Source organism: Scyliorhinus torazame, chromosome 7 (genome assembly GCF_047496885.1).
Source record: "Scyliorhinus torazame isolate Kashiwa2021f chromosome 7, sScyTor2.1, whole genome shotgun sequence".
Lineage (NCBI taxonomy): Eukaryota > Metazoa > Chordata > Chondrichthyes > Carcharhiniformes > Scyliorhinidae > Scyliorhinus > Scyliorhinus torazame.
Window position 1 is genome coordinate 295,957,854 of NC_092713.1, and position 15,953 is coordinate 295,973,806.

Consider the following 15,953-nt stretch of genomic DNA (forward strand, 5'->3'; position numbering starts at 1 on the left):
CCATCTACAAGATGCACTGCAGTAACTTGCCAAGATTCCTTAGACAGCAACTTCCAAAGCCACGATCGCTACCATAAAGGAAAGGAGCAGCATCTACCTGGGAACCCCACCACCTGAAGGTTCCCTTCCAAGTCATTCACCACCCTGACTTGGAAATATATCGCTGTTCCTTCACTGTCACTGGGTCAAAATTTTGGAACTCCCTCCCTAACAGCACTGTGGGTGTATTTACACCACATGGACTGCCGCGATTCAAGAAGACAGCTCACCGCCACCTTCCGAAGGGCAATTCGGGATAGTTAATAAATGCTGGCCTAACAAACGACACCCACATCCCGTAAATGAATTTTTAAAAAGGCTATCAAGAAAGCATATGGCATGCTTGCCTTCGTTGGTCGGGGAATTGAGTATAAAAAATGGCATGTCGTGCTGCAGCCGAACAGAGGCTTGGTTAGGCCCCACTTGGAATATTGCGTACAATTCTGGTCACCACCCTGCCTGAAGATGTGGATGCTTTGGAGAGGTTTACCAGATGTTGCCTGATCTGGAGAGTATTAGCTATGATAGGTTGGATAAACCTGGATTGTTTTCACTGGAGCAACGCAGGCTGAAGGGTGACCTGATGGAGATTTACAAAATTATGAGTGGCATGGACAGCATGGATAGTTTAGACGCTTTTTACCAGGATGGAAAAACCAATTACTTGGGGACATAGGTTTAAGGTGCGACGGGCAAGTTTAGAGGAGATACGTGAGGCAAGGTTTTGTTACACAAAGGGTGGTGAGTGCCCGGAACACACTGCCGGGGGAGGTGGTGGAAGCAGAGACCAAAGCGGCATTTAAGAGGCATCTTGACGAATACATGAATAGGATGGGAACAGAGGGATATGAACCCTGGAAATGCAGAAGGTTTTAGTTTAGACAGGCATCATGATCAGTGCAGGCTTGGAGAACCGAAGGGCCTGTTCCTGTGCTGTACTGTTCTTTGTATACCTGAGTATTATCACCTTTCTAACTCCTTACAGGCTATACTCTGGTCTTTCCTCCAAACCCATGCACGTCGTGTGGAGAAATGAAATTATAATAGTGCGCCAGCTGCACCTCCCACAAGGAAACAATATTAAAATGGCATAAGCAAGAATTCACACAGAAATTGTTGGCCTTGAAACAATTTTAATAACGGTTCTCCAACAGGACCTGCAATCACCCCTTCAATGTCCTCCAACACTCGAGGAAGTAATCAGTTTTTAGGAAGAGGAAAGTTGCTTTCTCCCGAATACAATTGGAGCTTAAATCTCAAACACAATATTCGAATCACAGGATGGGGCTACAATCAGGCACATCCGCATTTGCCGCACAGCAGAAACTAAACCCAAGATTCAGTGGCCCAACTGCTGGAATACAGGCAAACTGGACTCAAATTCAGAATGCTTTAAAGAATCCAAGGTGGAGTGCGGAGGCAATTAGTTTGGCTGTGCCCTGGGTGGCATGCCAGATATTGGAAGAGTCCAACTTATTCTCATTAACCCAAATCTATAACCCATTCATAAACAACCCTGGGACTGGAAATGAAATAAAGTATTTGAAACATTTGAGACATCCGAGTAGATGGATGGTTCACTTTCAGTATTTCATGACTTAAGCTTCAATGTTTGCTTTTTCCAACTTGTGTTTGAATTTTGTCTGAAGAGGGTCATCAGCTTTAGAATGATCTAATCCCAAATATAGTAGTTTGTGATGAACAAATGGATTCTTGATCATTTACAATTAAGATGTATCTATTCTGCTTAAATCAATTTATTTTATGCTTTTACATTACTGCACTATTTAAGCTTTTTCCCCTTTTTTTTTTAAACATAAAAACTAACCACAGCAAAGTGGTATCTTCCATTATTTTCCACGTGATTTAACCTGACCCACACTAATTTCCCATTTTTTAAAACTAACCTGAAGTAAAAGTTAGGTTATTTAAGATTCATGCTAAGATTGGCAGTTGGATCCAGAAACTATTCTCAAACTGTGAGTAAGTTAGTAACATAGCTAAAGATTGCCTTGAAAGTTAAAATTTAACCAAGAATTTGCTTCTAAACCTGTTGTGGCTCCTTGATTGTGGTTTACATCTAATACTCAAGTACTAATGGAACTTAATAATTTGAGGCTTAACTTCATCTTAATTTCACCTAGATGCAGCAAAGCCTAGCACCGAAGCGGAGAATACAGTAAGCTAGTGAGATGCCTGTGTACTGGAGAAATCAAACTTCCTTTGCTGTGAACTCATAATGGGGCTCTTTGCTGGTGTAGTTTAATCAGCGGCTAGACACTGGCTGCCCCAGGGTGACGAGCTCGGAATAAACTAGACTATTTATTCTAACATCTGTCTTTTCTTTTTTAACATCTTAATATTTGAAAAACTGGATGTGTACTTGTTCCTATTTGCCTGTTCAGACAGCACATCCATACAGGTTGGCCTCTATTTGTAAAGGTAGAAGGGTGATGGGGTGGGATGAAAGATGCTTCATTATTTCTGCACCAGTTTAAAATACCTTTGATTGTGTGTCAACAGCATGCTAAATTTCCGTCCCAAAATTAATCTCTTGATCATGCAAGTGATCAATTTACAAAACAGTTTCAGTCCCAGGTCACCTTGAAATGTTATTGAGATAAGACCCGATGCAGACATTCACGAAGCATGCGAGTTCAGGGAGTTGACGCTGCATTTCACGATTTCCGAACACTGATCGATATTTTTTTTGATTCGGTAGAAGCTTTCGATGTATTGCGAGCGACTCAGCAGTTCCACAAAATCTTCATCGTGAGTGATCACCAGCAGCTGGAAGTTGCTTTGGTTTGAGCGGCTCTTTATAATCCTGCAAAAACAGTGACACGACATTAACAATAAAGATTGGTTAATTTGCCAAAAGAAAAGAAAAATGGAGGGACATAGCAATTAGCATATCTGCTACTCTCCACCCCTCCTTCCTGTAATGGCAAGATTCTACATAATGCAGAGACTGGTTCAGTGGGAGCAATCTCAACTCTACGTTGTGTTCAAGCTCCACTGCACACATAAGTATATAGATTATTCTGGTTAAGTTTTGTTTGCATTTTGGGGCGTGGGGTTGTGAGGATGGCTAAGTTTGGTGTTGTATTTGTTAAGTGTTGCAGTTTTACTGTGTTATAATGAAAAATGTTCTCAGTAAAAATATATATTTTTTAAGTACATAATCGAGGTTGGCATTAAGTTGCAGATGCCACCTTTCAGATAGAATTTCAAATTGCTGTTCCTGTTTCTATTTGCAGATGGACGCAAATGATTCCAAATCACTGTTTCAAAAGTGGAGAGTACCAGGTATACCAGTTAACATTATTCTCTGAAAAATAGATTATCTGACCATTTATTCATTTGCTATCAGTAGTTATGTGCAAATTGGCTAACAGGTTTGTTACAGTACGATACTGAAATTCATTGATTGGAAAATATATTGGGAGATTCTGAAACTGTAAAGATCTATTCATAGAATGGAATCATACAGTGCAGACGGAGGCCATTCGGCCCATCGAGTCAGCACCAGCCCTTGGAAAGAGCACCCTACCTAAGCCCACGCCTCCACCCTATCCCCATAACCCAGTAACCCTACTAAGGGACAATTTTGCATAGCCAATCCACCTAACCTGCACATCTTTGGACTGTGCGAGGAAACCGGATCACCAGGAGGAAACGCAGACATGGGAAGAAAGTGCAAACTCCACACAGACAGTCACCCAAGGCCACAATTGAACATGGTCCCTTAGCTGTGAGGCGTTATCTTGGCTGATTGTCCAGTCCCATTTATACAAAAGAACAGAGCTATGCCGTTGACAGACAAATAAGTCATCAGACTCTGATGGGCTGATGGCTGGTCAAACAAGGTTGTCCCGAATGACAATGGAACTTGAATGGATCATCCGGGCTGAATGCATCCTGTTTATTCCCACTAACGGGCTTAAGTCTGAATGGGACAAGGTAACACAGGCTGTGGGCACATCCCTCTAACTCTGCTGCTAGCAGTATTTTTAACCCGTAAATTGCCTGCTACATCTTGGACACCATTGCTGGACCCATGTGCCTAATATCTCCCTATCATGTCAGTCAGGTATCCTCGAAGAATTCTGACCCTTCAATTAGGAGATTCCTCCAAATAGGTCTCTTCTGAGCTACGGTCTCCCAGGCATTAATTCCTGTGTTGCATTTCTTTTTTTAAATAAATTTAGAGTACCCAATTGATTTTTTTCCAATTAAGGGGCAATTGAGCATGGCCATTCCACCTAGCCTGCATTTCTTTGGGTTGTGGGGGCAAAACCCACACAAACACGGGGAGAATGTGCAAACTCCACACGGACAGTGACCCAGAGCCGGGATCGAACCTGGGACCTCGGCGCTGTGAGGCAGCAGTGCTACTCACTGCGCCACTGTGCTGCCCTGTGTTGCATTTCTTGAGGTAATCCTAGAGTGTGTCTTTGAAGTGCTTCCTTTGTTGTCCTCTTGTTTGGGAGCCTTCCTTGAGCTGGGCGAAGATTTGTTCTGACAGTCGGGACACTGGAATCCTACGCATGTGGCTGGCCCAGTGGAGTTGGTTTTGGATGATCATGACCTCGATGCTGGTGCTCTTGGCTCCTTTAAGGATGCTGATGGTAATACACCTGTCCTCCCAACTGATGCAGACAATCTGTCTCAGACAGTGTTGAGGATACCTCTCCAGAACCATGAGATGGCATCTGTACGTAATCCAAGTTTCTGAGCTGTATAGAAGAGTTCGGAGGGTGACTGCCTTGTACTTGGTGTTAGCACGAATGTTGCAGCCTTCAAAGACTCCCGCTTTTTGGCTTCTGCAGGAGGCGTTTGTGGATTGAACACAATGTTGGATCTCCACATCGATGTCAATCTCAGATGAGAGGTGGCTCCATAGGTAGGGAAAATGTACTATTTTTGGTAGGGTTTCTCTGCTGGTCTTGATGGAGGAAGAGGCTGGATCTTGCCCTGGGATGGGTTGGTAAAGGACTCGAGTCTTCTTGAGGTTGAGACTGAGATCGATTCTTCGGTATGCTTCGGCAAAGGTGTCAAGCATGACTTGGAAATTCTCTTCTGGGAGAGTGGAGATGTTGATGTCATCTGCATACTGAAGTTCCACGAGCGATGTCAGTTCGTTTTCATCATGGATTTCAACTGGTTGAGTCTGAAAGTTGTTTTGTCCATCCTGTAGATGATGTCCACCCACTAGGAAGCTTGTTCTTGACAAGGTGAAGGATGATGATGATGAAGATGGAGTAAAGGGTGGTGATGATGACACATCCCTGCGTGACTTGTCTTGACCTTAAAAGGTTTTGGTTTAATTTCCGTTGGTAAGGATTCTCGCTGAAATCTTGTCATGGAGGAGTTGGGAGGGTTTTGATGAATTTCTTCGAGTCAAAAGCTTTGGTCAGATTGATGAAGGCCAGGAGGAGTGGTTGATGTGGCTTCTGGTATTGCTCCTGAAGTTGCTGAGCAGCCCATGCTGCTGGTGGACTTTGATGGGCATAGAGGAGCGAATGAGCAGGTGGTCTTTCCAGCAGTCATCTGCACTGGTCATCACTTTGGTGAGAAGGGTGTCCTTTTGGACTCGGGATTCGACAATGACGAAGTCAATGAATTGCCAATGCTTTTATTGTGGATGTCTCCAGGAAGTCTTGAACCTGGCGGAACAGTGTGTTAGTGATGACCACCTGGTGTTCCGTCCATTTGGTGAGCAGGAGAATCCCGTTGGAATTGCAATTCCCAACTCTTTCCTTTCGAATGGTTCCTTTCCAGAATTGGGAGTCCTTGTCAACCCTGGCATTGAAGTCACCAAGCAGGAGTAGAGGGTGGAGTAAAAACCTTCTTTGGACTCATTATTGGAATCAAGGTTGGGGCGTACGCACCCACAACCTTTGCATGCTGGCTCTTGGCAGGTTATTTAAAAAAATTAAATGTATTTTATTACAAACATGTATCAAAACAGGTTACAGCGAACAAACACCCCGGGAAACATGCTTCCCTACAATCAACTATACAGTCTGTACAGATTTTTCCTCTTTTTCACCCGCCCCCTCCCCCGCGACGAACAGCCCCTCAAACACAGTCACAAACATCCCCCACCTTCCCTCAAACCCCCCTGAAGAGCCTCTTGTTTTTTTTAAATAAACGTTTTATTGAGGTATTTGTTGGTTTTACAGCGACAACAATATAAACAATATACATGAATCTATAAACATAGTGAAAAAGCAGTCTTCCTCCCTTACAGGTCCCACCTTTATTAACCCCCTACTCTAACCTAAACTAACCCCCACCCCCTTCTGCTCACGATTAAATTTCTGCAAAGAAGTCGATGAACGGTTACCACCTCCGGGCGAACCATAACATTGACCCTCTCAAGGCGAACTTGATTTTCTCCAAACAGAGAAAGCTCGCCATGTCAGATAGCCAGGTGTCCGACTTCGGGGGCTTTGAGTCCCTCCAAGCTAATAATATCCGTCTCCGGGCTACCAGGGGAGCAAAGGCCAGAACGTCTGCCTCTTTCTCCTCCTGGATTCCCAGATCTTCCGACACCCCGAAAATCGTCACCTCTGGACTCGGTGCCACCCTTGTTTTTAACACCGTGGACATGGCATCTGCAAACACCTGCCAGAATCCCCTAAGCTTTGGACATGTCCAGAACATGGGCTACTGTCATGTGAGCCCGGTGAACGACCTTGAATTGTATCAGGCTGAGCCTGGCACATGTTGTGGACGCGTTGACTCGACTCAATGCCTCCGCCCAGAGACCATCCTCTATCTCTCCTCCCAATTCCTCTTTCCACTTGCGCTTCAGCTCCCAGTCTGCGTCTCCTCTGACCCCATAAGTTCCTTGTAAATGTCAGAGACCCTCCCTTCTCCCACCCTCTGGAAACTACCCTGTCCTGTATACGCCTTGATGGTAGGAGCGGGAAGGTTGAAACCTGCCTGCGTAGGAAGTCCCGCACCTGCAGGTGCCTGAATTTGTTCCCCCTCGCCAATCCACATTTCTCCTCCAGCTCCCTCAAGCTAGGAAAGCTCCCCTCTATAAACATATTCCCCCATCCTCTCAATCCCTGCTCTTTGCCATCTCCGGAACCCCCCGTCCACCCTTTCCGGAGCAAACCGGTGATTATTACAAATTGGAGACCAAACCGATGCTCCCACATGCCTCCTCCTTTGCCCCCAGACTCTCAGGGCCGCCACCACCACGGGGCTGGTGGTGTACCGTCCCTGCGGGAACGGCAGAGACACCGTTATCAACGCCCCTAAGCTGGTGCCCTTACATGAAGCCGCCTCCATACGCTCCCATGCCGCCCCTCCCCCACCACCCACTTCCTGATCATGGCTATATACGCCACCCAATAGTAGTTACTGAAATTTGGTAGTGCCAGCTCGCCCTCTCTCCGGCTCCGCTCAAGCATCCCCGTCCTTACTCGCGGGGTCTTGCCCGCCCATACAAAGCCAGTGATCACTTTGTTGACCCGTTTAAAAAAGGACCACGGAATAAAGATGGGGAGACACTGGAACACAAACAGGAATCCCGGGAGGACCGTTATCTTCACCGTCTGCGCGTCCCAGCTAATGAGAACGGGAGCACGTCCCACCTTCGGAAATCGTCCTTCATTTGGTCTACCAGTCGGGCCAGATTTAGCTTGTGCAGCCGGTCCCATTCCCGTGCCACTTGGATACCTAGATACTTAAAGCTTCCCCCTACCACTCTAAATGGCAGTTCCCCCAATCGCCTCTCCTGTCCCATCGCCTGGACTGCAAACATCTCACCTTTCCCCATATTTAGTTTATACCCCGAAAACTGGCCAAATTCCCCCAGAATCCTCATGATTTCTTCCGTCTCCTCTGCTGGGTCCGATACATACAGGAGCAGGTTGTCTGCGTAAAGCAAGACTCTGTGCTCTCCCTCCCTCCCCAACAACCCCCTCCAGCTCCTTGAGGCTCTCAGTGCAATTAGCTCTATGGCTAATGCGAACAACAGTGGGGAGAGGGGGCACCCCTGTCTCGTCCCCCGATGCAGCCTAAAATAATCCGATGTTGTCCTATTCGTCCGTACGCTTGCCACAGGGGCCTGATACAGCAACCTCACCCAGTCAATAAAGCCCCGCCCAAATCCGAACTGTCCCAGTACCTCCCACAGATACTCCCACCATTGCGACCACTACCTCCACCTACCTACCTTCCCGGGGCATCATGATCACGTTTAATAGATTCTTACATTGGCCACCAACAGCCTTCCCTTAACAAACCCCGTCTGGTCCTCCCCAATAACGTTCGGAACACAATCCTCAATCCTAGAGGACAAGATTTTGGCCAGCAGTTTGGCGTCCACATTCAAGAGGGATATCGGCCTGTAGGACCCACACAGCTCCGGGTTCTTGTCCCGCTTCAGGATCAGCGAAATAGTGGCATGTAACATCGTCGGGGAAAGCACCCCTCTCTCCCTTGCCTCATTGAATGTCCTCATCAACAACGGCCCCAATATCCCAGAGAACCTTTTATAGAACTCCACTGGCCCCGGGGCTTTACCCGACTGCATGGCATTCAGACCCTCCGCTATCTCTTCCAACCCGATCGGCGCCCCCAGCCCTTCTACCAGCTCCCCATCCACCTTCGGGAAATTCAGCCCCCCTAGGAAGTGCCTCATCCCCCATACAGCCTACTGTAAAACTCCTTAAATGCCTTATTCACCCTGCTGAATCTCCAACCAGGTTCCCATCTCCATCCTTTACTTTCCCTATCTCCCTGGCTGCCTCCCTCTTTCTAAGCTGCTGTGCAAGCATTCTGCTGGCCTTCTCTCCATGCTCATAAATCGCCCCCCTCGCCTTTCTCAGCTGTTCCACCGCCCTCCCTGTGATTAACAAGCCGAACTCCGCCTGTAGCCTCCGCCATTCCCTTAAAATCCCTGCCTCTGGGTCTCCGCATACCTCCTGTCGACCTGTAGTATCTCCTTTACCAGTTGGTCCTTCTCTGCCCTGTCTACCTTCTCCCTGTGGGCCCATATCAAGATCAGCTCCCCTCTCTTCTGCTGTACAGAACCTTAGTTAGGCCACACTTGGAGTATAGTGTTCAATTCTGGTCGCCACACTACCAGAAGGATGTGGAGGCTTTAGAGAGGGTGCAGAAGAGATTTACCAGAATGTTGCCTGGTATGGAAGGCATAAGCTATGAGGAGCGATTGAATAAACTCGGTTTGTTTTCACTGGAACGAAGGAGGTTGAGGGGCGACCTGATAGAGGTCTACAAAATTATGAGGGGCATAGACAGAGTGGATAGTCAGAGGCTTTTCCCCAGGGTAGAGGGGTCAATTACTAGGGGGCATAGGTTTAAGGTGAGAGGGGCAAGGTTTAGAGTAGATGTACGAGGCAAGTTTTTTTACGCAGAGGGTAGTGGGTACCTGGAACTCGCTACCGGAGGAGGTAGTGGAAGCAGGGACGATAGTGACATTTAAGGGGCATCTTGACAAATATATGAATAGGATGGGAATAGAAGGATACGGACCCAGGAAGTGTAGAAGATTGTAGTTTAGTCGGGCAGTATGGTCGGCACGGGCTTGGAGGGCCGAAGGGCCTGTTCCTGTGCTGTACATTTCTTTGTTCTTTGTTCTAACCACCGCCTTCAATGCTTCCCAGACCACCGCTGCAGAAATTTCCCCCGTGTCGTTGACTTCCAGGTAGTTCTGAATACATTTCCTCAGCCGCCCGCACACCTCTTCGTCAGCTAGAAGCCCCACGTCTAACCTCCAGTGCGGGTGCTGGTTACTGTCTTTACTAACCTGTAGGTCAACCCAGTGCGGGGCATGGTCTGAGATTGTGATCGCCAAGTACCCCGTGTCCACCACCCTCGTCAGTAAGGCCCTGCTCAGAACAAAGAAATCAATCCGGGAGTAAACTTTATGCACGTGTGAGTCGAAGGAGAGCTCCTTCACCCTCGGCTGCCCAAATCTCCATGGATCCGCCCCCCCCCCCATCTGCTCCATGAACCCTTTTAGTTCCTTTGCCATTGCTGGCACCTTGCCCATTTTTGAGCTTGACCGGTCTAAACCAGGGTCAATAACTGTGTTGAAGTCCCCTCCCATGACCAACTTATGCGAATCCAGGTTCTGTATCTTCCCCAGCATCCTCTTTATAAACTCCACACCTCCCCAATTTGGCACATACACATTTACTAGTACCACCTGCGCCCCCTCCAATTTCCCACTGACCATAATGTACCGGCCTCCGACATGCGAAACTATTCTTCCCACCTCAAATACCAGCCGCTTGTTGATCAGGATCGCGACCCCTCTCGTCTTCGAATCCAGTCCGAGTGAAAAACCTGTCCGACCCAACCTTTCCTTAATCTAATCTGGTCAGCTACTCTAAGGTGCGTCTCCTGCAACATTACCACGTCCGCTTCGGTCCTCTCAAATGCGCGAACACGCATGCCCTCTTGACCGGCCCATTTAGCCCTCGTACATTCCAGGTGATCAGCCTAGTTGGGGGGTTCATCGCCCCCCCTTCACTGATCAGCCATCACCTTTCTTGGGCCAGTCTCCAGCCCGCGCCTCAACCGGCCCGCCCGCAGGCAGCCTCCACCCCTTACCTCCTCTCTGTCCCTCAGCAACAGTCTCTCCCTCGTCAGCAGAACATTTTCCCCCTCCCCCACTAGTAATAGCACAATGTAAATCGACCCCTTTGATAAACATCTGTTCCCCCCACGACGCTTCCGTGAGCTAGCCCGCCCAGCTAGCTTGGTGGCCCCCACCCCTGGCGCCAGACATTCTCCCATCTATTGTTCCCTCCCCACCTCCCCCCCCCGCTCATACACACATATTCAAATGACAAACAATCTGAACACAATTGCCCAACAGAAAAAAAAACGCTAAACAAATGAGAGATCAAGCAAGACAGCCAGCATCTGAACAAACACACCTCCATCCCCCAACAGTGCAAATATAAACTTTAACTCACTCAGCTCCTAAACAGACCCCAAATCAATACAGAAGGCATTACAAATAGCGTCCACAAAACGAAAAAACAAGAAACTTTTTTAAACATGAACGTTGCAGCAAAGTTCAAAAGTTCTCAGTCCCCCACCAGTCCTTTACTTTTCACGAAGTCCAGTGCTTCCTTAGGTGACTCAAAATAAAAATGTTGCTCCTTGTACGTGACCCAGAGACGGGCCGGATACAGCAGTCCGAACTTCACATTTTTCTATAAAAGGGTCGCCCTGATCTGGTTAAACCCCACTCTTCTCCTGGCCACCTCCGCACTCAGGTCCTGATAGATCCGCAGGATACTGTTCTCCCATTTGCAGCTCCGTGTCTGCTTGGCCCACTGTAAAATACGTTCCTTATCCAAATACCTGTGGAATCTCACCACCATTGCCCTCGGGGGGGTCTCCCATTCGTGACTTCCTCGCGGGCGCTCTTTGAGCCCTGTCTACCTCCAAGGGTCGGGGGAATGCCCCATCCCCCAGCAGCTTCTCGAACATGTCCGCTATGTATGCCCCAGCGTCCGCTCCTTCGGACCCCTCCGGGAGCCCAACGATTCTCAAGTTCTTTCAGGATCATTGCTCACATTCCTAAAAATCAAATATTTCCTTGAGAGGGCTCCGAATTTAGGATACTTACTCCACCAAGGCATGGGCCAGGGATTCGATGTTCTCACGGTCTAGGTTTGTGGTTGGTTCATCCAGTGCAAGAATTCCACAGTTTAGGCAGAAGGTCTCCGCCAGTGCCAGCCGGATAATGAGTGAAGCAAGGACCTGAAAAGGAATACGGAAATAAATCAGTGAGTTGGCCAGTACAGCGAGCAGACTGAATGGCTTCCTTCTGTGCTGTGAATATCTGATTCAATGCAAAACTATTTACAATTCGCATTAAACCGGTAATAACTAGGCTCGTTAATCCAATTAAGTCTTCAACAAATTAACAAAATCAGTTTTGTGTTTGAAGTAACTTTTCTCTTGAGATGCATATGACTGGTAGAATCTCCACAATGAAGTAATTGTCAATCATCAACATGGCTGCCAGCTGCAGCTCAGTGATTAATAATCCTGAAAATAGAATGACAAACTCCAAGGAAATAAAATAAGGGGCACATTGTCAGGAAGTCTCCGTAGAGGTGAATGTTTTTTTTTTTAGTGTGACAAGTGGTGCTTCCGAGGCTGGCGTGTGGGGAACCGGGACTTCTGCCGGAACCTGGGGGCCTCACTCTCCGAGCCTGCATCATCTGCATGATTAGAGAGGTGCTTTCTGTTTAACATCTCAGACCAGAAAAGTAAGATTATTGCCTTTTGCTGCATGGCGTCACCAACACATACGGGAGTACCTGAAACACGACGATGCATGGAAACAGATGGGATCTGACATACCTTCTGTCCAGCGCTGTATCTTCCTCTCATGTCCAGTGCCGTGTCCCCTTTCACCATTACCACACGGTAATTGTAATTCCTCCTTTTGTCACTAGCTGACACATTTTCGTCAGCATCAGAACGGATCTCAATATATTCAATATCTATTGAAAGAAATCACAAGATTCAACTTAATTATCCAAAGGAAAGCCATAAATCATGTTGTGCCCTTGTTACCTAACAATCAGAGCAGTGTGTGAGATCATGTATGTGAACTGTTATGCGAAAGGGAAAATAAAAATCAGAAAAAGGAAAAATTACTTATTTTTAAAATATATAAATATACCTATTGTATTGTAAAATACTTGTTCCTGGTCTCAGCAACTTGTTAAATTAGTGTAAAATAGGGAGTCCACCTTAAATGAAAGACTAGAATTCAAATGGTGGTTTTATATCTAACTGTAGTCACCAGGTGAGGAGGGGGCAGTGACAGAGTATCACCGCCTGGTAGGTCTGCTCCTGGGTCTGGCCAAGGTGACCAACAACAGGTCCGGGCAGAGGGCAGTCGTTCGACTAGAATGTCTGCCCCTCTATAGCAGCTATATTCATGGCTGGGTGGCCTTGGAGAGGGAGCACGCGGTGTCCATCGGCACACCTCAGGCCTTCCGTGACCGTTGGGTGGGCCTGGGGCACATCATCACCCCACAGTAATGACATGTTGATATATTTAAATTTGATTTAATTAAACAGGGCTCTCAGCTGTGTCAGACCCATCTCCCACATCTATGTGCTCATCCCCTCCCCTCCCTCCCGAATCAGGATAGGGTCCGCCTCGCCCTATTTTTCACCCCATCTGCCACCCCAGTTTTATTTTTATCAATTTATTTTCATTTCTTTCAATGATCTGTTTTTCCCTCACCATTGGCCCCCTCCTCCCACCCAACTTGGGCCACCTGATCCTAGTTGTCCTTTGACACACTGCTCACCTTTGTTCAGCCACTCACACATTCTAATCTCTTTATGTGCCACTATCAGCCCCCTTCCTAGCATTAATCACCTCCATTTACATTCCTTTTGTTGTTCTGTTCACGGCATCTTCGTCAATCTCCACCTATCGCTCGCCCCCTATCCAGCCCCACGCTCCACACCCCCCACAACAGTACAAATCTGACCCTATTTCCAGTTCTCTTCAGCTTTGACAAAGAGTAATCCAGAGTTGAAACATTAGCTCTCTTCTCTCGCCACTGATGCTGTCAGACCTTCTGTGATTATCCAGTATTTTCTGTTTTTGTTTTGATTTAATTAGTTAAGTTTCCCATTGGCTTTTTAATTTAGTGAGTGTCTCACCAGTGGCTCTCACTCATGTCATTTTTTTAAATTTATTGATTGTTGTTTTATTAAGAGAGAATATAACTAGTTGTGTAAACACAATTAAGGATGGGCATTAAAGGCTGCAAGTGCCCACTCCTGATTTGTTGAGCGGCGGTTGGAGTTTAGGCTGTGCGATGAGGAATTGTAGCTGGTACAGGATGTAGCAATCAAATAGATGTGTGTTCAGTAAATTTAAAAGACAGAGGATGGAATTCTCCTATCTGGAGACCGAGTCCCATGGTTTGGACGGTCATGTTTCCCGCTGCAGAGGTTGGCGGAAAACACGCTAATCCTCCGGCCCCGACCTAATCAATTGCGCAACCGAGCGTTTTGCACCATGTTCCAAGGTGGGTAGGTCTGATGGCGCATCATCTGCCGTCCTTTCCGGGCGCCATACTGAAATTGCGCCCAACATCACAGACCCATTACTGCAGAATATGAATACAATAATTATAATTGCTTATTGTCACAAGTAGGCTTCAATAAAGTTACTATGAAAAGTCCCTAGTCGCCACATTCCGGCGCCTGTTCGGGGAGGTTGGTACGTGAATTGAACCCGGCTGCTGTCATTGTTCTGCATTGCAAGCCAGCTATTTAGCCCACTGTGCTAAACCAGCCCCTGCAAGATGGATCTCCAGAGAAAGATGGAACTCCAGGAACATTGAGGCTGGAAGATGGATTTCCTCCAGGACACTGAATCTGGAAGATCCACCTGCAGATGCCTCCCCACCCGCTGCTGTGGTGTTCCGGTGTCTACGGTTGTTGGTGGCCTCCATCCTGAACTCTGGAGGCAGCGCAGGCATCATTCAGGCGAGAGTCGACGTCTGCACGCCACATTGCTGAAAATGTGTTTCATTCAGCAAGTGTTCCCGCTGGCTTCGCGGAAAATCGTGCATGGGCGGTCCGACCTTCATCTGCAACCTAATGTTGGCTCTCCTCTCAAAGTGGAACGCAGCCTGTGGTCATCTGGGGCTATGGTGACTTTACTTTAGTGGGATGCAAATGAGTTCCATGCTGACCTCCAGTGGGTTTCCCAATCCGCCATGTCGGTCACCAGCGGAAGATCCCACTGTAAATTCATATTAGCATAAAACCAATCTTTGGGTCTACCGTCGAATTCCCCCCACCCGACCAGCTGGCGGGGGCTTAGGAAAATTCCGCCCAACGTTTTTTTTTTACATTTATGTTATTACTTTTATTAGTATTCCGCTTCTAGAAGTGGAAGAAAAACGTGGTCAATGTGCCTTTCAAATTGGGAGGTGATGTTTGACTAATTTATTGCATTTCGTTGAGCAAGTGGCAGATCTTGAGAAGGCACCAAACAGGCTACTGCATGAAGTTCAAGTTGATGTACATTCTATGATAAATGGATCTGCACCATTACCAGAACATGAGAGGAATCCTGGGAGTTTTAGTGTAATGGGTAGAACACCCATCAGAACAATATTCCTTGGTTGTTAAGAAAGCATACAGAATTTGAGGTGCATAACAGGAAGCAATGATAGTTAAATTAAGAAAGGCAATTTGAAAAGTACATTTTTGCAATATCTGCAATACTTAGTACCGTTTTAGTCTTTCTATTTGTAACACCCATCAATTAATCATTTTGACTTTTTATTTTCTACAGCGGTTTTGCAAATAGAATGACTTGCACTAATAACAGAGGTTCCAAAATCCATCAATACACTCTTCCACTTATTTATTGACATTCTCATAGTTTCAGAAATGGCAGGATCTTCAATCCATCTAGTTATTTGGAGGAGATACAGTTTATGGCAGAAAGAGTGAAAAGTATTTGGCCTATCAAATCACTCAGTTCAAGGGCACTTAGAGGTGGCCCTGCTAATGACATCTACATCCGCAGTGTTAATGTAAGCCTACTTGGGACAATAATAAAGATTATTATTTTTCCACAAATGAATTGTAAAAAACTGTATCCGGTGCAGTCACGATGGGTCAAATGGCCTCCATCTGCGTCATAACAATTTGGTGATTAAAGATGGTGTGATGGAAGTTTGAAATTGTCAATGGTTTGGACTGATTTGAACAAGTAGTAAATTTTCCATTGAGCTTATGAATCAAGTAATTTACAAATTAAGACAGCAAAATGCAGGAGGAATATTTTGACAAAAAGGATGTTTTTTTTTTGTGAAACAGATTAGTTGTTTGGTGGTGGAACAAAACAATTT

The 15,953-nt window shown here is 46.6% G+C and overlaps 1 protein-coding gene across 3 annotated transcripts in view; it reads right to left on the reverse strand.

The window, feature by feature from the left end:
- Nucleotides 1-1,152: 1,152 nt before the first annotated feature.
- The window catches only part of rad50 (RAD50 homolog, double strand break repair protein), a 247,401-nt gene continuing 232,600 nt past the window's right edge, over nucleotides 1,153-15,953 (reverse strand). For all 3 annotated transcript variants that reach the window (XM_072512634.1, XM_072512633.1, XM_072512635.1), the window contains exons 24-26: nucleotides 12,415-12,557; nucleotides 11,672-11,805; nucleotides 1,153-2,866 (exon numbers count right to left, since the gene is read on the reverse strand). In XM_072512634.1, coding sequence (XP_072368735.1) covers nucleotides 2,680-2,866; nucleotides 11,672-11,805; nucleotides 12,415-12,557 — 464 coding nt within the window. In that variant the 3' untranslated portion in view covers nucleotides 1,153-2,679. The remainder of the gene's footprint in view (nucleotides 2,867-11,671; nucleotides 11,806-12,414; nucleotides 12,558-15,953) is intronic.